Here is a 27,829-nt window from a genome sequence, read left to right on the forward strand (position 1 = left end):
TAAATAAATTCAAGCCAGTACAGAAAAGGAATCATTAAAATTATTTGCAAACAGTCCAAAAATAGACAAAAACTTAAAATTCATGTGATTACACTGTTATCTCACAAAAATATTGTTTATTTGTGTTTACAATAAATATTTGTAGTGTTATTAAACACACGTGTAATACATTGTAAATGAATGTTTGTAATTTGAGTGATTTCAACTATTTTTACGCCGTTTTGTGTTACCTTGTGTGACATTATCTAATATTATATAAGTACTTGTGAATACTTAAAGAATTTTGTTATTAAAATGTATATTTTTATAAATAAGTTTTATTTATATTTAGCTTAAAAAAATCCAAACAAACAAAGTTATTATAAAATATTTTGTATATTTGTTAAATTTAAATTTAAATGATGATTTTTTCATATTTATAACATATTTAAAATTATTTAAAATATAGGATTTATTTCGTTTTACTTACTCTTTATAATTACATAAAATAATAATATAAATATGTAAATACAAAATAAACAAACAAATTAATTTCCAAAAAACAATAAGCTTTAAATAAAATAATTACGTAATGAAACTGATTTGTAATAATTAAAACTTAGAGAAAATTGTAATTAATATTTAAAAACAATTTTAATATTTATATTTTATTTAGTTTTGTTATGGTGAAATAAATATTTTCATAATATTTTTCTCATATTTATAACACATTTAAAATTATTTAAAATATAGGATTTATTTCGTTTTATTTACTCTTTACAACCAAATTTATATCAATATAAAATATATTATTATTGGTTTTATAAAATAAATGTCAATTTCCATAATTTAGTAAATAAATATTTTTAAATAATTTATTATTTACATTCAAATTTTAAATGACTTTTACTGGTAATTTATAAAAACATAAAACAGAAATATGAATATGTTCATACAAATAATTAAGCAAATTAATTACTAAAAAATTTAATTTTACTTCTCATAAAACTAAAAGATTTAAATAAAATTATTCATATAACTGAAACTCATTTGCAATACTTAAAACTTAACGAAATTTGTAATTAATAGACAAAAGTAATTTTAATATTTAATATTATTTCAATTTTATTATAATGAAATAAATTTTCTTATAATATTTTTCTCATATTTATAATATAGACTTTATTCAGTTTTATTTACTTTCTACAAAATTTATATTGAAAGAGAATATTATTAATTTTGTAGAATAAATTTTAATTTTCATAATTCAGAAAAGAAATCTATTTAAATTATTTGTTATTTACGTTCAAAATTTTAATTGGTTTTTATTGCCAATCTTTAATTACATAAAATAGTAATAAGAACGACTAAATACAAAAAAATAAACAAGTTAATTGTAAAAAAAAATATCTTACTTCACCTAAAACAATAAACTTGTAATTTATAATATTAGATAATATAATAAAATTATTTAAAAATATGATTCCTTCGTTTTATTTATTCTTTACAACTAAATTTATTTATAAAGTAAATTTCAGTTTCCATAATTTTGTAAATGGAATAAATCTAAATAAATTTATTTAAATTATTTGTCAAAATTTTGGGAATATAGGAATATAAACATGTAAAAACAATATAAATAAACAAATTAATTACGAGAAAATTCACACCTCAAATAATAAGCAAAATAATACACGTGATTATAAAACTTAAATAATTTGGTAATTAATAGATAAATGCAATATTAATATTTATTTATAATTCAGATTTGTTTATATTAAATTGGTCAGACAAACATAATTGTTGATATGATAAATTTAAATTTTAACAATTTATAAATAACATTGTTGTTTTATAATAAAATTTAATTCTCATAATATTTTCCTCATATTTAATATTATTTATTCTTCACATCAAATCAAATTTACATTGCCACAAAAAATAATATTATTGGTTCCATAAAATAAATCACAATTCCAGTAATTCACTAAATAAATATATTTAAAATATTTATTATTTACAGTTAAAGTTTAAATTTATTTGTACAGGAAATTTTTAATTATATAAAGCAGTAATAAAAATATATAAATGTAAATTAACGAAACAAATTAACCACTGAAAATTTTAATTCTGCACAAAATAATAATTAAATAAAATAATTCTCAAAATTCATTTATAAGATTTAAATGAAACTCAAACAATTCTGTAATTAATGTTATAATACTAATTATATTTAATTCACCTTTGTTAATATTTAGTATAATATAAATACAAAGAAATAAAATTACCATACAACATTTCGTTTGATATATTAAATTTAAATTTTAACACTTTATAAATAACGTTGTTATTTTGTCATAAAATTTAATTCTCATATTTAAAATGTATTTAAAGCGTGTGATTTATATCACATTATTATTATTCCTCGCATCAAAAATTTATGTTGTCAGGAAAATAATATTATTGTTTGGTAAAATAAATTTTAATTTCCACAATCAATTATATAATATTTACGTTCAAAGTTGATTTGATATTTTTGCAATTTTCCAATGGTTTAAAAAACATGGAATAATAATATAAACGTGTACGTAAATACGAAATAAATAAACAAATTAATCATCAGAAAATTTATTTCCAACATAAAACAACAAACATTAAAAGTAAATAATTCACATAATTGAAACATTCATTTGTAAGACTTCAGTTAATTCATGGCGGAAGTAACATAATTAATTGGCAGACGCGTCTAAACAAACATTTGCATATATTGAGTAAACACGTGTAATATTCAGTAATTAAACATCAAAGATTAAGGAAACGTGAGTAAAACGATGTGAACGTCATATTTGTTATGTTACTTTATGTTTAATTGTCGGTCGAAATTGTTTGGGTGTTGTAATTTGCTCAATTAAACTCATTTGCATATTCCTTCGACGTCATTTTATAAAAGATTTGAGTTTGTATTAAAACTGGTATTAATAAAGATTAAAGACCGAAAGTCATTATGTAATTATGCAAAGGCCTCAGGCTAAGATTATATAAAAAAAATAGTACCCACGGATATAAAAGATATATCTGAATAAAATGCAAATATCGATCAATTACACAGGGGAAAAAAACTGTTGGGCAACTTTGGTGGAACAGAGAGAGATACTTTTGAACTTCAACAAACGTTATGAACATATGCCGTTTTCTAACATACAAAACGTTTAGTTTAGTTCAATATTTACATTCGTTATCAACTTCATCAAGCATTTGCAAACTGTGCGCACTTAGTCAATGTTGACGCAAGTCATTTTTTTTTTGATAAGTGTAAATAATGGAGAGAATTCCCAGCTATGTTATGTGTTTTAAAAATGTCAGCTCGATAAACTAATTTTCAATGCGAAGTTTATAAATTTATGTAATGTAATGGTCAGAGAAATAGCACACATTTGAAAAATATATACTTGTTAAATAATTTATTCATAACTTTTAACAGAGTTGTTAATATTTTGTTGGGTGGCCTTTGTTCGTTTGAAATTAAATTTCACGACTCTTCAATTAATAACCACAATTCAACTAAATTTGATGCTTTTTGTGTTTTAATCGATATTACAGGTAGATTCACGAGTTTTCAATTGTATTTAGATCCGGACTTTACGGTGGCCAATCGAGAATCTCACCATTTTAACCTCTTTTAACCAATTTTGAATTACTTTGGATGCATACTTCGATCATTTTTGGGCAAAAAAATTCATGTAACTGGTAAATTATCGGTAGAAAATGGTTCCATAACATCTGTCATGACATCTCTATATCGAAAAAGGTCTATTTTACTAATAATTTTTTATAATGGTCCTATAACATGACAAGGAAAGGAACTCCGAACCAAAACTTTTCCTCCATTATGTTTCAAAGCTTTTTCTAGTGTATTTGGTATCTAATCTTTTATTAAGAATTGATTTTTTGTGTTTTAATTAATCTATAAAATATTAGAAATCAATTTATTAGAGTTTTATTTTTAAATTGTTACTTTTTATACTGACTGGACAAAATTTGAATGAAATCTTTATATGACTTTAAATTTGTACTGTTTCTGACCAACACTGTACATAACAATTAATAAAATATATTTAAATTGATTTTTTGTGTTTTAATTAATTTATAAAATAATATAAACAAAATTTATTCGAAAGTTTTATTTTTAAATTGTCTAAATGTTACTTTTTATACTGACTGAACAAAATTTGAATGAAATCTTTATATGATTTTAAAATTGTACTATTTCTGACCAACACTGTACATAACAATCAATAAAATATATTTAAATTGATTTTTTGTGTTTTAATAAAATTATGGAATGATAGAAATCAATTTATTAGAAAGCTTTATTTTTAAATTGCCTAAATGACACTTATTATACTGACTGGTCAAAATTTGAATAAAATCTTTATATGACTTTAAATTTGTACTGTTTCTGACCAACACTGTACATAACAATCAATAAAATATATTTAAATTGATTTTTTGTGTTTTAATAAAATTATGGAATGATAGAAATCAATTTATTAGAAAGCTTTATTTTTAAATTGCCTAAATGACACTTATTATACTGACTGGTCAAAATTTGAATAAAATCTTTATATGACTTTAAATTTGTACTGTTTCTGACCAACACTGTACATAACAATCAATAAAATATATTTAAATTGATTTTTTGTGTTTTAATAAAATTATGGAATGATAGAAATCAATTTATTAGAAAGCTTTATTTTTAAATTGCCTAAATGACACTTATTATACTGACTGGTCAAAATTTGAATAAAATCTTTATATGACTTTAAATTTGTACTGTTTCTGACCAACACTGTACATAACAATCAATAAAATATATTTAAATTGATTTTTTGTGTTTTAATAAAATTATGGTATGATAGAAATCAATTTATTAGAAAGCTTTATTTTTAAATTGTCTAAATGATATTTATTATACTGACTGGACAAAATTTGAATGAAATCTTTATATGACTTTAAATTTGTACTGTTTCTGGCCATCACTGTACATAATAATCAATAAAATATATTTAAATTGAATTTTTGTGTTTTAATTAATTTATAAAATAATAGAAATCCATTTATTAGAAAGTTTTATTTTTAAATTATCTAAATGTTACTTAAAGACTCACTGTTTTGTTTCAGAACGAGTCATGGAAGACCACGAACACGTTCTGGCCGTTTACAGGGACATGCATCAGTTCGCCAGGCCCAAAAATTTCAGATTCATTTTTCGCAAGGACTATCGCAAATACGAATTCTTCTCTTCGCCTCATGTAAGTTCGCACCCTATATTTTCTGGTATGCAAAAAGTTTCATATTAATCAATTAACGCAAGGTCGTTGCATTAATTTATCATCTGTAAAAAAGCCGCTCTTGACATTTAACACGGTTATTTCCCTTTAATCGCATGTGAGTTTACGATGAGTTGGCATTTTTGTTACGTAAATTATTTCTAAAGCATCGATTTGCTGAGATTGTGATTTATTGTGTTTTTACCCAATTTAATACTTTTATGAAAGTGAATTTAGCTCAATTACCTGGAAATTAATACTACAAAGTCGTTAAAGTTACATTAATGTTAAATTTGAACTAATGACAAAATTGTGTTTTAGTTAATCGAAACATGGAAATGCTCTTATTTTATGCCTTCTACTTCCTACGCATTGTTTGTTGATTCTATTTTTAAAATAAATATTCTCTTTTATTGATTGCCACATTAAACATACAAGTAACAAACACAATCACAAATAAGTTCGTGGTCTTTTTTGGTAACTCAAAACATTTGGCCTTCCTTCAAAATTAATCAATCAGCACAAAGAGATAATTTTTAAGACCATCAAACAACATTCCGGTCTCCGCATCGAAAGCCGTGCGAACCCGTGACCTTTTCTCACGCGTACATTTGTTTACTACGTTGTTTACGTTCGACGTGGAATTTTGTGCGGGCAGCGTATTTTACACACTCATTCATTGATAAGCTGTAGTAAAATCGATAGCTACCAAAACATTCCAATGAGTAATTTTATGAATCATTTACGTGCTGCCACCTAACGTAATAATGTTGTATTAACGTGGTTGGGTTAAATTTCCTGCTGTTGGGGGGCTTTAGTTCGTCTATCGTACAATAGATGGCGCATACAGTGCTGTAACAACAGACGCTTCGGTTCTTTGAAAATTGTCTAAGAGGAGGTTAATATTCAAATTTATTGTGGTAAATCAATCAATTAATGCTTTCAATTCACTAAATAAGGCTTTAATATGTTTTATTGATGTATAATTATGTTTCAGCAATTTTTCCCTCCTGACATGCTGGAAGTTGAGAGCAACCAAAAGGCGGACCAAGACCCAACATATTTAAAAGTAACTAACTGCCAACGAAATGGACGAAATCAGTTATTAAACTTATGATTTATTGTAGAATCTCGTGACCGAAGAATGCGTTAGTCCGGTGATCTACTCCTGCGTCTGGATTCGGGATCACACCAGATCCTGGAGCAAGAACTTCCTGCTGCTCATTGACAAGAACCTTTATTACACATCCAACATCCATGTGGTGTCGAAATTCATCCGGGCCTCCAAGGCTTCGAAATTCAAGGATAGTAAGGTAATTCGTTGTTTAATGTTATAAACGGTACAAAAGGATTTAATGGCGTTGAAAGTAAAGTCGTAAAGTGTACGTTTTAATGATTTAAGATGGTACTGTTTTATTATCTTTAGTGCAGTCGTTTTATTTATAATTTCAAGACAATAAACTTGCCGGATTTAAACATAAGCACATTAAAGAGAATAAAAGGAATCCACAATATAATGGGTTTTATGGTTATATGTTATAAATATTTAAGGGGAAATGGAAACAGCAGGTCAATAACCCATTAAAGTTTCAAAGCTTCTAAAAAATTCAATTACCTTCAGACCATCAAAATCCCAAAAAACGGTTCAAAAGATTGAGGCTTTATATCTTCGGGAATAATTCCATTGTCAGCCAGAACCTATTCACGTCTCCTCCTTGAGCAACACTTTTCGGTTACGTAAAAGGGAATATCAAAGACAATACGTTTTGTAATGTGTCTGCATGAAGTTAAGAACGCTTAGCGAATTTCAAAGGGAATGTCAAATTATGTGTGTAAATAAAATTTAATCAGTTGCCTTTGTAATCAGACTCATAATGCGGAAACAATGTCTTGTACAAATAATTTGTTACACAATTCACTTTGATCTTATCTCTCGGAAACACCACGAGCTTCGGTAATGCGAGTAAATTGCTTTGCTCAAAATAAAAAACGAAAATTCCGAACAATAAAACCGGCGAGATTATTCAAATTGAACATCAAGAAACATTAGTCCTCGCACAGAAACATTAGAAAGGACTCGATGTGCAGTTGCTAACTGAATTTCAGGCGGCGTTTCAGTTCGTCGACCCAAGAAAGAAAGTTATTAATAATTCTTAATATCTCATTCTGCCATTGTACCTAAAACGTTTGAAAATTTTATGATCCATTGTTCGGTTTAATAGGTTTTGTGATTGCAATGGTTGCCGGAATTGCGCCGAACGTACGTTGGATACTGTGCACCTAACATTCGAAATAATTGGGCCAATTCAAAAGAACCTTGATTAAAAATAATGTCGGGCTTAATTAGGCAGATTGTGTTCCGGTTGTTTTTTGGTTACACCTTTGAATGGGTACAGTTAACTGTCTAGCTTGGACTCCTGCTGATGCAGGAACAATACAAAAGTTTATACAAAAAGTGCATGACTTTAAAATTTGTTTCTACTTGTCCCCTTTTTTGATACATGACACTAATTCAAAATAGAGTACATGGACATTTATGTAGAACTAAAAAATTTCTAAAATTTTAATGAATAAATTTATAAATTTAAGACCAAAATAGCAAAATTTTTGTTTATTCAAATATACAGTAGTGGTCATTATTATAGCAACTTTTTTAAATATTACATATTTAAGTCATAACTCTTTTATTTAATGTGAACTGTTAAAATAATATTAATTTACTGTTGGTATTTTGTACAGTAATATAAAAACTACCAAATTTTTATTCTATAATAATTTTTGAATTGAACTGGACTTATATAGTGGTGGAAAAAAGTACGGATTATTTTTAAAAATTGGATTTTTATTCCTTGGGATTTTTCATATCTGTTGTAATGGTGTTAAACAAATTCTCCAATTTGTGTTTACCATCAGGTATACTAGTATTGCCTCTTATCGTTTTTTGTTTAGGTTTTTTCGTCTGATACGTTTTGTGACTTATAAAAAAGTATGTAATGTTATTTTATTTGGGGTCAGTTGTACCTTCAAGCTTCTTAAATTGTTCTAATGAGTTAGTTCATTTAAATTTGTAAATTGTAACAGAAAATACAATAAGTATTATGGGCTCCGACATTAAGTAATACACCTGATATCTATTATATTTCAGTAATTTATAATATAATTATGGCCACTACTGTAAATATAGAAAATAACTATTTTTAAAAGATTTTTGTAGTCTAATTGAAAATTAATGAACATGCCCATTACTTCTGTTACTTTATTCAGAGGATTTCCAGTAATTACTTTCAATTTCAACAGGATTAATGCCGCGTCAAATCTTTTGTCGGTCACGACGCTCGTCTAGTTACACGACGAACAAAAAAAAAACAGCCCAGAATTAACCTCATTTGCTAGTTTATTAACCCACCACAAATAGAACCCGTTAACAACGGCAGACAAGTGGTTTTTATCACTGGACACGTCTATTAAGTGACGATGCTTTAATAAGTGTCGGGAGAACGTTGACAGGCCTAGATGAGCTTAAATGTGTTTCATTATTTAAAGAAACAAGTAATTACACTTCACGTTTTGCCTTTGTTCCGTTTAATCAAACGGTTCAAGGTTAAACGTTCGCTTGAAGGAAGGAGGTTGGAAGTTCTTCCATCTCTAGGCCAAATCAAAAATAGTGGTGAGAAACAAGTGTGACCACGGTCCGATTGAAGCGTGCACCGAAGCCATCATTACCGCGTTCCCGTTGATCAAAGCTCGCAGAACAGCAAAAGCACCTGAACCTGCCCCGTCCGTCATTACCATTACCATAATGAAGGCCGGTGAGACGGTTGTGTGAGTCACCGGCGGAGCGCCGCGGGGCGAAAAGGAAACGGGCTGTCGTAACGCCCCTCTCGCGGATATCTAATATTTTCATCGTTCCGTCTTCATTTCGCAACAATGTTGCGGATTTAATTTACGGCCTTTCAATTTGCCCGTCTCGCTCTGCCGGCGCAGGCTGGCTTTTGTTAGTTGTGCATTCGTTTTTACTTTATTTTGTTTTCTTCATCATCGCGGTCACGATTCGATGTGGTTATCGTCCGGGGCGGCCGCCTCCAGTAATTATCTATGTAGGTAATTTTTTAATGGTGCGTTTCACGGGCTTAAACGATGTTTGTGATCCGCTCGTATTCAATTACTGATTCGATTCTTTTTGTTTATTGGGTTTTCGGATTGAATATTAATCGTTCCGCTTCGGGTCATGAGATGCGGTAGCAATCAGTTACCTTTCAATTGCTCCCGTCTCTTTTTCAATCCGTTTAATAGGTTGTAACTAAACTGGAGGCTCTGGTTTAATTGCACTAGTTTACAGATTTTAACGATAAACATTTTAATAATTACTTAAAATCAACGTATTTTTTAAAATATCTTCCCAAAAGTTCATAATAATTTAATAAATATTAATAATGATTTTTGAAATATCTTCTGAGTCTAATTATGGATATTTACATGTAAATTTAATTGGAATTGATTAATTTATGAACAATTTGGTAGGGTTTTTAAAGTTAGCTAATTCTTGAACTATACCTCAAAGATATCATATTAATTATAAATCAGGATATATCTTATTTTAACTGTTTAACTATATTTAAAATTAATATAACTTCTTTGAGGTGTTAAAATTATTTAAAAAATGAATACAATCCATTTAAATTTATATATCGATACTTCAGTTAAAATAAGACATATCAAGATTTAAAATTAATATTAAAAAATCCTTAATATTTTCAAATTCTTTGGAACATGTTCTTCTTCTATTAAATTCTTTAAAAACTGAATACAATCCATTTAAATTTACATTTAAATATCGATACTTCAGTTAAAATAAGACATATCCAGATTTAAAATTAATATAACTACTTTGAGGTGTATTTCAAAAACTGGGTTAACATTAAAAAATCATTAATGTTTTCAAATTCTTTGGAACATGTTCTTCTTCTATCAAATTCTTTAAAAATTGAATACATTCCATTTAAATTTACATATAAATATCGATACTTCAGTTAAAATAAGACATACCTAGATTTAAAATTAATATGATTACTTTGAGGTGTATTTCAAAAATTGGGCTAACTTTAAAAAATTCTTAATATTTTCAAATTCTTTGGAACATGTTCTTCTTCTATTAAATTCTTTAAAAACTGAAATTATTCCATTTAAATTTACTTCTAAATATCGATACTTCAGTTAAGATAAGACATATCCAGATTGAAAATTAACATGACTACTTTGAGGTGTATTTCAAAAACTGGACTAACTTCAAAAAATCATTAATATTTTCAAATTTTTTTGGAACAGGTTCTTCTTCGATCAAATTCTTTAAAAAGTGAATACATTCCATTTAAATTTACATCTAAATATCAATACTTCAGTTAAAATAATATATATCCAGATTTAAAATTAATATAACTACTTTGAGGTGTATTTCAAAAACTGGACTAACTCTAAAAAATCATTAATATTTTCAAATTCTTTGGAACATGTTTTATTTCTATCAAATTCTTTACAAATTAAATTTATTCCATTTAAATTTACATCTAAATATCGATACTTCAGTTAGACTAAGACATATCAAGATTTAAAATTAATATGATTATATTGAGGTGTATTTCAAAAACTGGGTTAGCTTTAAAAAATCATTAATATTTTCAAATTCTTTGGAACATGTTTTTCTTCTATCAAATTCTTTACAAATTAAATTTATTCCATTTAAATTTACATCTAAATATCGATACTTCAGTTAAAATAAGACATATCCAGATTTAAAATTAATCTGACTACTTTGAGGTGTATTTCAAAAACTGGACTAACTTTAGAAGATCATTAATATCTTCAAATTCTTTGGAACATGTTCTTCTATTAAATTCTTTAAAAACTGTAGACATTCCATTTAAATTTACATCTAAATATCGATACTTCAGTTAAACTAAGACATATCCAGATTGAAAATTAACATGACTACTTTGAGGTATATATCAAAAACTGGACTAACTTTAGAAGATCATTAATATCTTCAAATTCTTTGGAACATGTTCTTCTATTAAATTCTTTAAAAACTGTAGACATTCCATTTAAATTTACATCTAAATATCGATACTTCAGTTAAAATAAGACGTATCCAGATTTAAAATTAATATGACTACTTTGAGGTGTATTTCAAAAACTGGGTTAACTTTAAAAAATCATTAATATTTTCAAATTCTTTGGAACATGTTCTTCTTCTATCAAATTCTATAAAAACTAAATTTATTCCATTTAAATTGACGTCTAAATATCGATACTTCAGTTAAAATAAGATATATCCAGATTTAAAATTAATATGACTACTTTGAGGTGTATTTCAAAAACTGGGTTAACTTTAAAAAATGATTAATATTTTCAAATTCTTTGGAACATGTTCTTCTTCTATCAAATTCTGTAAAAACTAAATTTATTCCATTTAAATTGACGTCTAAATATCGATACTTCAGTTAAAATAAGATATATCCAGATTTAAAATTAATATGACTACTTTGAGGTGTATTTCAAAAACAATCATTAATATTTTGAAAATTATTTGAAACTGTTCATTAGGGGTAACCTATAAAATCATTAATATTTTTAATTTTTAAAGAATTTATATTAATTTAAAATCAGGATATATCTTATTTTGACTGAATAACGATAATTATGAGCAAATATGATGAGATGGAGTCATGTTTTCAGTAATTTGATAGAGAAAGTTGATGAAATTCATGTCACACTCAACTCTTATAAATTTTATCTAAAGAAGGCGTCCGGTTTTGAATGAAATCCTTTCAAATATTTGTGACTGTTGAGCGACAAAGTACGCCACTGATAAAATATTGGTCGTCATGCTGTCTAATATAATTTTATGCTTCCTTAGAAGTGCACTGAATGGTAATTATCCACTTCGACCATCTGAGCTAAGGAGTGGTCACCTAATAATGCATTTGCAAAAAAATCGAACACCTTAATTATATTTGTAAGGTCATGGTCGACGTTTATTTTTTGTACCGGACATGTGGGGACGGTTTCTTACATCCAAAACATGCATTATTCCGGGCACAAACGATCTGGAAATAATTGTCAAGAATATACAACATAAATGGTCAAATTATTGCGTACCGTCTGCAACATTTTCCCAAGGCCTTTAGAAACTTGCGACGTTAATTTAACTAATTCCGCTAAAAAGTATGAATGCCCTGAAAAGGCGCACAAAGGACGACGATTTATTTACGGAAAAGTGCGAAAAGAGAAAGTTTCGAATCGTCGCTTGTTACTTCGCAGCAAAAATAAACCGTTAAAACGACCCATCAATTTACTTACTCGTCGGGTTATTTTTTTGTAACACAAATGAAGAGTGTAAAAATTGATTGAACGTAACGACATAATTGACAATCATGTTGTAAGAGGGTAAAAGTGACAACCTGTCGATAGGAAATGGCTTTCGACATTCGACGTATGAAATTTAAAATTTTTTAATCGCACTAAAACATCTGCTGGGATTTAAATTCATTATCTAATATAATGCGGATTTGCGGCTGGTTCGGCCGTTGCGAATATTTTAAATTAAACGAGTTTATTGAAATTCAATACTCCATTTTCCCCAACGTTGGCACGCTAATTTCATTTGGTTGCCAACTCAGTTCCAAGCTGGTGCTAAATAGATTATTTAAATAAGGATATACACTCCTACGGTATCTAATTTATTCACTTCTTTACTGATGATGCATTTTACAAATTAAATTCATCCATATAGGGGGTCGTAAATTTATGAAAGCACCGCCAGATGTTTTATTTAATTTCAAATTTTACGAGTTAGAAAATCTTAAAAGAAATGTGACGAGCTATTAATCCAATGAAGTGATTTAAAACAAACCGCATTTAATGAGGAAAAAAATTAGAGACGTTTTAATGCCGGATCCCGGTTTGCCTGCGGCCCCTTCCGTTTGACACACGCATCCATCATCCCTCTCCCGTTCGCGGTTTCCTCCCAATTTCGTTTCTCCGAATGTCAGTTAATAATGCGACTAGGTCGGGATGGCGGGGAACCTCCACACCTCCGTACGCGAGTCAAAACCGACGGCCCCGGTGCGTCGGGAGGCGGCAGAAGTGCGAACGAGCATGTTTAATGCCGACATCATCAATTCGCTTCGAAATTTAATTAACTGACATCCATCCGAGCTACGTACGCTACCAAGTCGTTTTAATTACGGCCGGTGGATATCGGAGCCGGGACGTTGTTTCCAATAAGTGTCAAAGGCGGGGGGCCGTTTCCGGAGTCTCTCTCCTGGCTGTTTCGTTTCGCATGGTGGACCACTTTTTTATCCTGACGCGTCCCAATTCAATACGATCCGACGATTCTGGATATGATTTTGTTTTCATGGAATTCATTAAATTTTTTTACATAGAAAAAATAATTTATTGACCTGATTTACATCTAAATATCCAGTCATATCCAGATTTAAAATTAATATGATTACTTTGAGCTGTATTTCAAAAACTGTGCCAATGTTAAAAAAATTACTAATATTTTCAAATTCTTTGGAAAATATTCTTCTTCTATCAAATTCTTTAAAAATTGAATTTATTCCATTTAAATTTACGTCTAAATATCGATACCTTAGTTAAAATAAGACATATCCAGATTTAAAATTAATACGACTACTTTGAGGTGTATTTCAAAAACTGGACTAACTTTAAAAAATTATTAATATTTTCAAATTCTTTGGAACATGTTCTTCTATCAAATTCTTTAAAAACTGAATTTATTCCATTTAAATTTACGTCTAAATATCGATACTTCAGTTAAAATAAGACATATCCAGATTTACAATTAAAATGACTACTTTGAGGTGTATTTCAAAAACTGGGTTAACTTTAAAAAGTCATTAATATTATCAATATCTTTGGAACACGTTCTTCTTCTATCATATTATTTAAAAACTGAATACATTCTATTTAAAACATCTAAATATCGATACTTCAGTTAAAACAAGACATATCCAGATTTAAAATTAAAATGACTACTTTGAGGTGTATTTCAAAAACTGGGTTAATTTTAAAAAATCATTAATATTTTCAAATTCTTTGGAACATGTTCTTCTATCAAATTCTTTAAAAATTGAATTTATTCCATTTAAATTTACGTCTAAATATCGATACTTCAGTTAAAATAAGACATATCCAGATATAAAATTAATATGACTACATTGAGGTGTATTTGAAAAACTGGGTTAACTTTAAAAAATCATTAATATTTTCAAATTCTTTGGAACGTGTTCTTCTATCAAATTCTTTAGAAACTGAATACATTCCATTTAATTTTTCATCTAAATATCAATACTTCAGTTAAAATAAGACATACCCAGATATAAAATTAATATGACTACATTGAGGTGTATTTGAAAAACTGGGTTAACTTTAAAAGATCATTAATATTTTCAAATTCTTTGGAACATATTCTTCTTCTATCAAATTCTTTAAAAACTCAATTTATTCCATTTAAATTTACATCTAAATATTGTTACCTCAGTTACAATAAGACATATCCAGATTTAAAATTAATATGATTACTTTGTGGTGTATTTCAAAAACTGGGTTAACTTTAAAAAATCATTAATATTTTCTAATTCTGTGGAACATGTTCTTCTTCTATCAAATTTTTTAAAAACTGAATTTATCCCATTTAAATTTATATCTAAATATAGATACCTCAGTTACAATAAAACATATCCAGATTTAAAATTAATACTTGGAGATGTATTTCAAAAACTGTGCTAACTTTAAAAAATCATTAATATTTTCAAATGCTTTGGAACATTCAAAAATCATTAATTTTCTCAAATTCTTTGAACATGTTCATTTGGAAGTTCTTTGAAACATGTTCTTCTATCAAAATTTTAAAAAACGGAATACATTTCATTTAAATTTACATATAAATATCCATATTTCAGTCAAGGTAAGACATTCAGACTTTAAATAAATGTGATTTTTAAAATTTAATTAAAATTTATTTAAAATTAATATGACCACTTTGAGGTGTATTTAAAAAACGGGAAAAACTTTTAAAAAATCATTAGTATTTTAAATTTTCAAAGTCTAACATAACAAACATTGTTGATCACATCTAATAAATTCCAGCCAATCGAACATATCATTAAAAATATGAAAATGGCAGTAAACATGGCCGGGGTGGTTCGGACGTCGTCCATAATTATTCGGGCATCAATCAAACCGGCCGACCGCATTCGAAGGGATTTATATTAATTAATGTCAAGCTCGAATTTAATGCTGTTTGCGTTGCGCTGGTCAGGACCTAATTTGATGATGCATGGCTGCCGCATGCTGATCGGCCACGTCATTCCGGGTGCCCGGTCCGGCGTGATCGCACGGAAGATTGTGCGAAGCCGCCGGCGAAGGACGATAAGAAATTTATGCGCAGATCGCATCGTTGTAAACTCACCACCGTGCACACACAATCGAACAATCGAACAAAGCCCTTGTCCGTGACATCTCCAGATGCGTGCCGAAATCTGCCGCCCGTATTTTTTCGCGTACAAACAAGGGGGTGGGTTGCGTGAGCGACGTCGCAATTTCGTCCACGTCAAACGGACCGCCCGCCGGTCTCGAAATGGATGATCAATCTCGGCGTATTTCTCTTCGTACCGTGCGACCGGGACGGGCACAATGAATTCTAATTACGGGAGCCGGACCGATTTTTAATCATGGACCGATGCAAAGGGTGCAAATCGGTTGTTTTCACTTTCTTTTTTCTGCGTGTTGACGTTCGGGATATTAAACATAAACAAGGACTGTCCGTTTTCAAATGACAAAAGCTTCTCTTGCAATTCTCTTGGAAGTACTGTTCCACCATATTTTACCATTGTTGGGACAGACAATAGTTGTACAAATGTCTATTTGTTAAAGTTTTTGATGAAATTGATTGAATTGAGCCTCTCTAATGACCTTTATGTTCTTTTTTAACCTGAAGTTTGATTGAATTTTAACATTTGAAATTTTACTATTTTTAAACCAAACCATAAGAGTATAAAAAGCTTTCAAATATAGAAATTTCATATTCATAATTTTCTAATGATCACTTGGTTAAATCACCCTGTATATGTAGATAAATAATAATACTTTGTTATTAATAACTTTTCCAAGTTTGTGATGAAATTAATTGAATTGAGCCTCTCTAATGACCTTTTTGTCCTTTTTAAGCTTTTTTAAGTATACGATTAATATTATATTATTTACAGTAGTGGCCATAATTCTAGCAACTTATTAAATATATTAAAAATATGAGTTCTACTACTTCAGTTGGATTAATGTGCCTATATTGTTTATATATTTTCTGTTTTTTTGTGTCCATTATGCAACTGATCGATCTAATTTTAGTTATTAAAAAATTGGACACTTTTATATTTTTCAATGGACAAAATAGTTTACTTCATGATCTTTCATTGGTCTCTGCGTATTTAAATCGATTATTTTCTATCGGCCTTTTGTTTGTTACAATTAAATAATCATTGACTGAAATGGAACTGTAAAAAAAATTATTATTCAGCCTTCCCAAGACCGAGGGAAACAAGAAGAGAATAGCTAATAGTTTACGGCTAAATAAATACATAAGTAAGGACGGTTCGTTTTCAAATGACAAATGCTTCTCCTGCAATTCACTTGGAAGTACTGTTCCACCATATTTTACCAGTTATAACCCATTGTTGAGAAGGACGATAATTGTACAAACGTCTATTTGTCCAAGTTTTTGATGAAATTAATTGAATTGAGCCTCTCTTATGACCTTTCTGTTCTTTTTTAATCTGAAATTTGATTGAATTTTAACATTTGAAATTTCAGTATTTTTAAACCAAACCATAAGAGTATAAAAAGCTTTCAAATATAAAAATTTCATATTCATAAACTTCTAATGATCACTTAGTTGAATTGCCCTGTATATGTAGGTATTTAATAAAGTAGCTCTATTTAAAAATATAATAAGGTTTTTAAAATCAACTTTCATCTCGACTTAAGATTCTTGAGAAGTTGTTGATGGGGCCAATCCTGCTGCCTGTCTTATATCGTATTTTTCATTTATGAAAATTGACTATAAGTACTTGTACTTGTGCACAGTCCAATATTTGATGACTTCTTTTTCTTTATTAACTTTTCTTTTAATTAACTTTATTCGAAGTATACGATTAATAATATATTATTTACAGCAGTGGCCATAATTCTAGCAACTCATTAAATATATTAAAAATATAAGTTCTACTACTTCAGTTGGATTCCTGTGCCTATATTGTTTATATATTTTCTGTTTTTTTTTTGTTTCCATTATGCAACTAATCAATCTAATTTTAGTTTTTAAAAAATTGAACACTTTTTTATTTTTCAATGGAAAAAATTGTTTACTTTATGATCTTTCATTGGTCTCTGTGTACTTAAATCGATTATTTTCTATTAGCCTTTTGTGTGTTACAATTAAATAATCTTTGACCGAAGTGGAAATGTAAGAAATATTATAATTCAGCCTTCCCAAGACCGAGGGAAACAAGAAGAGATAGTTAATAGTTTACGGCTAAATAAATATATAAATAAGGACAGTCCGTTTTCAAATGACAAATGCTTCTCCTGCAATTCACTTGGAAGTACTGTTCCACCATATTTTACCAGTTATAACCCATTGTTGAGAAGGACGATAATTGTACAAACGTCTATTTGTCCAAGTTTTTGATGAAATTAATTGAATTGAGCCTCTCTTATGACCTTTCTGTTCTTTTTTAATCTGAAATTTGATTGAATTTTAACATTTGAAATTTCAGTATTTTTAAACCAAACCATAAGAGTATAAAAAGCTTTCAAATATAAAAATTTCATATTCATAAACTTCTAATGATCACTTAGTTGAATTGCCCTGTATATGTAGGTATTTAATAAAGTAGCTCTATTTAAAAATATAATAAGGTTTTTAAAATCAACTTTCATCTCGACTTAAGATTCTTGAGAAGTTGTTGATGGGGCCAATCCTGCTGCCTGTCTTATATCGTATTTTTCATTTATGAAAATTGACTATAAGTACTTGTACTTGTGCACAGTCCAATATTTGATGACTTCTTTTTCTTTATTAACTTTTCTTTTAATTAACTTTATTCGAAGTATACGATTAATAATATATTATTTACAGCAGTGGCCATAATTCTAGCAACTCATTAAATATATTAAAAATATAAGTTCTACTACTTCAGTTGGATTCCTGTGCCTATATTGTTTATATATTTTCTGTTTTTTTTTTGTTTCCATTATGCAACTAATCAATCTAATTTTAGTTTTTAAAAAATTGAACACTTTTTTATTTTTCAATGGAAAAAATTGTTTACTTTATGACCTTTCATTGGTCTCTGTGTACTTAAATCGATTATTTTCTATTAGCCTTTTGTGTGTTACAATTAAATAATCTTTGACCGAAGTGGAAATGTAAGAAAAATTATAATTCAGCCTTCCCAAGACCGAGGGAAACAAGAAGAGATAGTTAATAGTTTACGGCTAAATAAATATATAAATAAGGACAGTCCGTTTTCAAATGACAAATGCTTCTCCTGCAATTCACTTGGAAGTACTGTTCCACCATATTTTACCAGTTATAACCCATTGTTGAGAAGGACGATAATTGTACAAACGTCTATTTGTCCAAGTTTTTGATGAAATTAATTGAATTGAGCCTCTCTTATGACCTTTCTGTTCTTTTTTAATCTGAAATTTGATTGAATTTTAACATTTGAAATTTCAGTATTTTTAAACCAAACCATAAGAGTATAAAAAGCTTTCAAATATAAAAATTTCATATTCATAAACTTCTAATGATCACTTAGTTGAATTGCCCTGTATATGTAGGTATTTAATAAAGTAGCTCTATTTAAAAATATAATAAGGTTTTTAAAATCAACTTTCATCTCGACTTAAGATTCTTGAGAAGTTGTTGATGGGGCCAATCCTGCTGCCTGTCTTATATCGTATTTTTCATTTATGAAAATTGACTATAAGTACTTGTACTTGTGCACAGTCCAATATTTGATGACTTCTTTTTCTTTATTAACTTTTCTTTTAATTAACTTTATTCGAAGTATACGATTAATAATATATTATTTACAGCAGTGGCCATAATTCTAGCAACTCATTAAATATATTAAAAATATAAGTTCTACTACTTCAGTTGGATTCCTGTGCCTATATTGTTTATATATTTTCTGTTTTTTTTTGTTTCCATTATGCAACTAATCAATCTAATTTTAGTTTTTAAAAAATTGAACACTTTTTTATTTTTCAATGGAAAAAATTGTTTACTTTATGACCTTTCATTGGTCTCTGTGTACTTAAATCGATTATTTTCTATTAGCCTTTTGTGTGTTACAATTAAATAATCTTTGACCGAAGTGGAAATGTAAGAAAAATTATAATTCAGCCTTCCCAAGACCGAGGGAAACAAGAAGAGATAGTTAATAGTTTACGGCTAAATAAATATATAAATAAGGACAGTCCGTTTTCAAATGACAAATGCTTCTCCTGCAATTCACTTGGAAGTACTGTTCCACCATATTTTACCAGTTATAACCCATTATTGAGAAGGACGATAATTGTACAAACGTCTATTTGTCCAAGTTTTTGATGAAATTAATTGAATTGAGCCTCTCTAATGACCTTTCTGTTCTTTTTTAATCTGAAATTTGATTGAATTTTAACATTTGAAATTTCACTATTTTTAAACCAAACCAAAAGAGTATAAAAAGCTTTCAAATATAAAAATTTCATATTCATAAACTTCTAATGATCACTTAGTTGAATCACCCTGTATATGTAGGTATTTAATAAAGTAGCTCTATTTAAAAATGTAATAAGATTTTTAAAATCAATTTTCATCTTGACTTAAGATTCTTGAGAAGTTGTTGATGGGGCCAATCCTGCTGCCTCTCTTATATCGTATTTTCCATCACTGAAAATTGACTATAAGTACTTGTACTTGTGCACAGTACAATATTTGATAATTTCTTATTCTTTATTAATTTTTCTTTTAATTAACTTAATTCCAAGTATACGATTAATATTATATTATTTAATAAAGATACGTACACCAGTGGCCATAAATCTAGGAACTTATGAGATATAAAAAGTTGCCATAATAGTGCCCACCACTGTATATCTCCTAAAGTAAATCTGATACAGCAGTTTCATTTCCTCCGAATCTGAATCCACCCCATGCAATATCGTATAAAGAAAACCTTGTTGTGCCGAGCAACAGCAACATCCCGGAGTTATAAATCGGTCAAAACTAATAAAGGAGCCGTGGAGAAACTGGAGCCGGGGGAAAAATATTTTCCGACGTAGAAATGCAATTAATATGTCATTATGTAATGTCCGAGGAAAATTATAGTGTTAGAGTGCAAAGGCACACACTTATCAATAAGGAATCCAATATCTGGAACATACTTTCTCCTTTGGCGAATAATATGATTTTTCCGAGGCTTTTTTTAATTAAATGCCTTATCGATTCTGGGGTATTTTTAGTACGGCGGATATTAAGCTACTTACTTGGTAATTATCTTAATGTTTCGTTTAATTTTGGGGGAGATTTCATGTTCTGATTTGCTAATAACATGTTAATTACTTTTAGTAACACCATTTTTGACACGACATTATTTTATTTAACATCCATTATGATTACCAAGAACATTTATGATCTTGTTAATGTCTTTTATCTTCCCGACCTAACAATAGAGGCTTGGTTTAAATGATGACATAATTTTTATCATCAACATGCCAATAACCATTCATTCGTGTTTGATGCCAATTTTTTCACTCACATTTCGATTTACAAAAAAACACATTGTGGGTCATTATGAGATATAAATCTTGCAAATAAAGCAAACGCAAATGGAAAAAAGTTTTGTAACAAATGATGCCTTTTTTATATTCTATTTTTACCTACTTAATGCGATCTGACATTGATTTTATAATTTAAGTTGTTTGTATCATGAAATTATATAAAAAAAAAATTCACCCATAATGAATGACACAAATTTCATTTAAATCACAATTAACAGTCGTTTAATGATCCTTCAAATTTAGTAATTTTCTTCAATCTGAGGGTATTATTTTTTTTTAAGTTTTATACGAAATTGAGAAATTTAAAACTGTTTGATTTTATATAAATTAGGATTTCAAGGTTGTTTTTTATGTAAAGTTAATAATGTTTAAGTATTATACTAAATTCCATCAAAACTATTGTAATTGTTTTAATTTTCTTCTGAACCTTCTGAAATTTAATTAATTAACATGAGTATTTAAATTTATAGTTTCACAATTATTGCTAAACAATGTAAAAAGTTTAAATTATGTACAAAATTCTTAAGAAAGTTTTGTGTTTGTTTCAATTGTATAAAAAATATTTAGAAACATTAAATCTGTTTAATTTTCAGTTAAAAAATTTAATATTCAATATTTATATCAAAGTATAAAACTGTTTTAATATGATATTTGGTTGGAACCCAAAATCTGTTACAATTATTCACATGATTATTTAAATTTATAATTATTTAGTTGTTGCTAAACAGTTTAAATAGATTAAAACTGTTTAATTATGTATAAAATTCGAAAGTTTTGCGACTGTTTCAATCGTATAAAACATATTTATAAAAATTAAATCTGTTTAAATTTCAGATAAAAAATATATATTCAATATTTTACATTTTTTTAATTTATATCAAACTATAAAACTGTTTTAATATGATGTTTATTTGGAATTCAAAAACTGTTACAATTTTTACATGATTATTTAAATTTACAGTTCCTCATTTGTTGATAAATAGTTTAAAATATTTGAAATTGTTTAAATTATGTAAAAGATTCTTAAGAAAGTTTCGTGTCTGTTTCAATTGTATAAACACTATTTTGAAACATTAAATCTGTTTAAATTTCAGTTAAATAATATAATATTCAATATTTTACATCTGTTTAACTTATATCAAACTGTTTAAATTTCAGTTAAAAAATTTAATATTCAATTTTTCACATCTGTTTAATTTATATCAAAGTATAAAACTGTTTTAATATGATATTTGTTTGGAACTCAAAACCTGTTACAATTATTCACATGATTATTTAAATTTATAATTATTTAGTTGTTGCTAAACAGTTTAAATAGATTAAAACTGTTTAATTATGTATAAAATTCGAAAGTTTTGCGACTGTTTCAATCGTATAAAACATATTTATAAAAATTAAATCTGTTCAAATTTCAGATAAAAAATATATATTCAATATTTTACATTTTTTTAATTTATATCAAACTATAAAACTGTTTTAATATGATGTTTATTTGGAATTCAAAAACTGTTACAATTTTTACATGATTATTTAAATTTACAGTTCCTCATTTGTTGATAAATAGTTTAAAATATTTGAAATTGTTTAAATTATGTAAAAGATTCTTAAGAAAGTTTCGTGTCTGTTTCAATTGTATAAACACTATTTTGAAACATTAAATCTGTTTAAATTTCAGTTAAATAATATAATATTCAATATTTTACATCTGTTTAACTTATATCAAACTGTTTAAATTTCAGTTAAAAAATTTAATATTCAATTTTTCACATCTGTTTAATTTATATCAAAGTATAAAACTGTTTTAATATGATATTTGTTTGGAACTCAAAACCTGTTACAATTATTCACATGATTATTTAAATTTATAATTATTTAGTTGTTGCTAAACAGTTTAAATAGATTAAAACTGTTTAATTATGTATAAAATTCGAAAGTTTTGCGACTGTTTCAATCGTATAAAACATATTTATAAAAATTAAATCTGTTTAAATTTCAGATAAAAAATATATATTCAATATTTTACATTTTTTTAATTTATATCAAACTATAAAACTGTTTTAATATGATGTTTATTTGGAATTCAAAAACTGTTACAATTTTTATATGATTATTTAAATTTACAGTTCCTCATTTGTTGATAAATAGTTTAAAATATTTGAAATTGTTTAAATTATGTAAAAGATTCTTAAGAAAGTTTCGTGTCTGTTTCAATTGTATAAACACTATTTTGAAACATTAAATCTGTTTAAATTTCAGTTAAATAATATAATATTCAATATTTTACATCTGTTTAACTTATATCAAACTGTTTAAATTTCAGTTAAAAAATTTAATATTCAATTTTTCACATCTGTTTAATTTATATCAAAGTATAAAACTGTTTTAATATGATATTTGTTTGGAACTCAAAATCTGTTACAATTATTCACATGATTATTTAAATTTATAATTATTTAGTTATTGCTAAACAGTTTAAATAGATTAAAACTGTTTAATTATGTATAAAATTCGAAAGTTTCGCGACTGTTTCAATCGTATAAAACATATTTATAAAAATTAAATCTGTTTAAATTTCAGATAAAAAATATATATTCAATATTTCACATTTTTTTAATTTATATCAAACTATAAAACTGTTTTAATATGATGTTTATTTGGAATTCAAAAACTGTTACAATTTTTACATGATTATTTAAATTTACAGTTCCTCATTTGTGGATAAATAGTTTAAAATATTTGAAATTGTTTAAATTATGTACAAGATTCTTAAGAAAGTTTCGTGTCTGTTCCAATTATATAAAAACTATTTAGAAACATTAAATCTGTTTAAATTTCACACAAATTTTATACTAATTTGTTTAAGAAGATAGTTAGATACTTTTTAAATTAGATTTTAAAACTGTTTTAATTTTATATAAAAAAATGATACAAATTACATTTAAATTAGGATTTTTTCTTATTTCTTTCTTTACAAAGATCCTCCTTATTTGAATTTACTAATATTTTTATATTTTTACAAGTTTTTTAAATTTTATTGAAAAATTGTTTGGGAAATTTGAAACTGTTTAAATTTTATATAAATGTCCATTTTACTAATAGTTTTTATTTTCTTCAGAAATTTTAGAATGTTCAAATTTTTCATATAACTGTTTGACAGGTTTGAAAATCCCTTAAAAATTGTCACAACTGTTTGATCTTATACATACCTTTTCAGAAAACTTATTAAGTACTGTTTAAATTGAGTACGAGTGTGTTTATAAAGTTTCGTATGTGTTTTAATTGTATGAAAAACATTTTAGACACATTAAATCTGTTTATTTTATAACAAACCATGTCAGACTTTATAAACTGTTTAAATTTTATACAAAATTATCTATAATTTAAATAATATCTAAAATCTCTAAACTGTGTTTATAAACAACTATTTTGATAAATTTGATGAGAAGTATTCTTTAATGGTCAAATTACATTTAAACAAAAATTAACAATCATCTTTCTTATTCTTTTCTGCACAAAGATCCTCCTTTTTTACATTTCCGCATTCATCGCTCTCCTTCACTTCTTCTTGACATGGATTGCAGGTTTCCTCCTCCTTTTCCTCTTGTAACTGGCATGGCTCCTCCTTTTTCTCAAAGCACGGTTCCGAGCCACCTCCTTGGGGTTCAGTAGGGGGGCATTCAGGTGGCGGTTCCGGGTAGTAGGTCTGCATCCACAGCTTCACATACTCCAGCTTGCGTTTCTCTCTTGTCTCGAAATAAGTGGGGTACTGGGCCTTTTCAAGTGGGTGCCAATAGTCAATCATCCAGTCGGGTAGCAGGGGGATTCTCTGGTAGGCGGTACCACCTGGAAACTAGCGGTTAATTTTATTTTAAATCTGACGGTTAACTCACCGGGTGATTCGGGGAACTTCCTCAAATGCCAGTGACTTTTCTTGAACAGCTCGTCCTCCCCCTCGCAGTACAATAGATGTCCGGCACGTCTGCTGAGGGTGGCGTTGCGGTCGAACCTGTCCCGCATCAACGTTATCTCGTACCTGATCACGTCCCTTCGGTCGTACCAAGCTTCGATCAGACGACAGGCCCGCTTGTACAAAGATTTAACACGTTTAACGTGAGCAACTTTCAACTCGGCCATGACGTCTAATAATTGTGTGACTGACGTCTTGTAGCTGTCACTTGGCAACGACCACACCACTTGTCATTTCCATAATTGCAGTTTTCGGTGGCGGGACGGAAAAATCTTCGTAGTCTGCAATTATTTCGAGCTAATGATCCCATAAATATTCACTTTGAGTTTCGCTTTCGGCACAGCGTGTCTCTCTTCTCCGTCCTCAAACGCCGTGAAATATTCATTGGGGCGAAGCGCACTAAAATCGATTGCGCACATTTAAAATTTTTGATACAGCCGGACGATGAGAGTCGGGCTATTTTTCCGGAGTTTGAGAGCCCCGTCCCCGGTTTTTAGGACGTGAAAAATATGCTTTTATAAAAAAGGAACGCTTTAATGTCTCAGAAAGTTTGAATAATAAATAACTGAGTTTCCAAGTTTGCGATGTTCCTCTTGTAAAATCTCAATTGTAGTTTTGTATGAATACCGGGTAGGACATTATCGTCGTTGTAAATCTTAATTTAGCAACTTAAACACAAAACTGTTCGGGGAATTTACATCGCATTTGCATAGTTAATTGCACTCGAAAGTTAAATTATCCCATTGTAATATTTAATTTTATATCCATTCGGGTTTAATGTAATAATTAACTTTCATTTATTGTCTTCGTAAAACTGTTATTTTCCAATCGAGTAACGGTAACATTCTCTAAATCCCGTCAAAGGAAACTTTTCACCGATTCACCGATTCACCGATTGAACCCCGGTCGAAAGTTTGTGCAGATCCTGACAAACTGGAAAAAAACGTCCTGATTAGAAAAGATGGATACGGGGGGCGATTTACAATTATTTGTTTGGCCCTACCCCAGTTTGATCTCTTGAACTAATTCCCCAACTTATCTATATGTTCGTTTTATTAGTATCTTCGGTTTATGTTAATACTTGGGCGGAACTTTTTTAATAGTTCGCCATTTTCCAAATTGATTCCGACCTAAATAGAAAAGCACGAATCGATATACAGTTTTTTTTTCCTTTAATGAGACTATACGGGATGTGGAACACTGCTTCTGGTTATGAGGTTTATTATGCAAATTGATGCTAATGTTGCGGTGATTATACTGTTTTAAATCTTTATCTTAGTAATTTTCTAAACGATTCTTAATGGTGCAAAATTTATTAAGAAATTCTTTTTCATTTTTTCCAATTGGATGGGTTTGTAAAAAGGTTTTCAACTAGGTACAATAAATTTTATACATACTGTTTACATGAAAAATAACTACTTAAATATTTTCCTAAATTGGTTAATAGAGAAAATATTAATTCTCTTTTGGAAAGTAACAACAAAGTAAATTTTATACGATTCTTTAGTTTTACAATATTTAAATATTATAACAATTGTTTAAAAAGTTTGAAATAATTTTAATAATATACATATTTATTATAAAATATCAAAACTGTTTTAATTTTATACAGAAGAGTTTTATAAGCTTGAAACTTTTTAAATTGTGTACACACAAATTGTGAAACTGTTTTAAATTTATTTAGAATTGTTGAAATATAATATAGCATTCTTTAGAAAGCTCTACAAAGCTTTGAATTTTTTACTGAATTGTTCAAAAAGTTTTAAATTATTTTAATAATATAAATTGTGGAAATATCATGTAACATTTTTTAGAAAGCTCTACAAAGCTTTGAATTTTATACCGAATTGTTCAAAAAGTTTGAAATTATTTTAATAATATACAGATTTTTTATAAAATTTCAAAACTCTTTTAAATTTATACAGAAGGGTTTTATAAGCTTGAAACTGTTTAAATTGTCTACACATAAATTGTGAAACTGTTTTTGCTTAAATGTAATTACTGAAATATTAACCTGCTTTCTTTAGAAACCTTTATGATAGTTGAATTTTATACAAAGTTGTTTAAAAAGTTTGAAATCATTTTAATAATATACAGATATCTTATAAAATATGAATATTTTAAATTTATACAGGAGGGTTTTATAAAATTGTTTAAATTGTCTACACATAAATTGTGAAACTGTTTATTTTTATTCAGAACTGTTGAAATATTATTCAACTTTATACAGAGATTAAAACTCTTTTAATAATATACAGATTTTTTATAAAATAAAAAACTATTTTAAATTTATACAGAAGGATTTTATAACATAAGCTTGAAACTGTTTTAATTTTGTTCAAAATTGTTTAAATAAAATTATTGAAAGCTTTATGATATTTGAATTTTATACAGATTTGTTTAGAAAGTATTTTAATAATATACAGATTATTTATAAAATATAAAAACTGTTTCAAATTTATACAGAAGGGGTTTATAAGTTGAAACTGTTTAAATTGCCTACACATAAAATGTGAAACTGTTTTAATTTTATTTAGAATTTTTTAAGTTTGATATTGTTGAAATATTATACAGCCTTCTTTAGAAAGCTTTACGATATTTGAATTTTATACAGAGTTATTTAAAAAGTTTGAAACTTTTA

The 27,829-nt window shown here is 27.6% G+C and overlaps 2 protein-coding genes across 7 annotated transcripts in view; one reads left to right on the forward strand and one right to left on the reverse strand.

The window, feature by feature from the left end:
- Nucleotides 1-27,829, forward strand: part of LOC109604923 (growth factor receptor-bound protein 14) — a 429,146-nt gene that overhangs the window by 123,728 nt on the left and 277,589 nt on the right. For all 6 annotated transcript variants that reach the window (XM_049966498.1, XM_049966497.1, XM_049966499.1 and 3 more), the window contains exons 4-6: nt 5,161-5,291; nt 6,307-6,378; nt 6,437-6,622. In XM_049966498.1, coding sequence (XP_049822455.1) covers nt 5,161-5,291; nt 6,307-6,378; nt 6,437-6,622 — 389 coding nt within the window. The remainder of the gene's footprint in view (nt 1-5,160; nt 5,292-6,306; nt 6,379-6,436; nt 6,623-27,829) is intronic.
- On the reverse strand, nt 24,584-25,386 carry LOC109604924 (NADH dehydrogenase [ubiquinone] 1 beta subcomplex subunit 9). Its single transcript, XM_020021477.2, has 2 exons — nt 25,112-25,386; nt 24,584-25,064 (listed from the first exon to the last, which is right to left on the reverse strand). The coding sequence occupies exons 1-2, from the start codon at nt 25,353-25,355 to the stop codon at nt 24,703-24,705; spliced, it is 606 nt and encodes a 201-aa protein (XP_019877036.1). The 5' UTR covers nt 25,356-25,386; the 3' UTR covers nt 24,584-24,702.

Source organism: Aethina tumida, chromosome 4 (assembly GCF_024364675.1).
Source record: "Aethina tumida isolate Nest 87 chromosome 4, icAetTumi1.1, whole genome shotgun sequence".
Lineage (NCBI taxonomy): Eukaryota > Metazoa > Arthropoda > Insecta > Coleoptera > Nitidulidae > Aethina > Aethina tumida.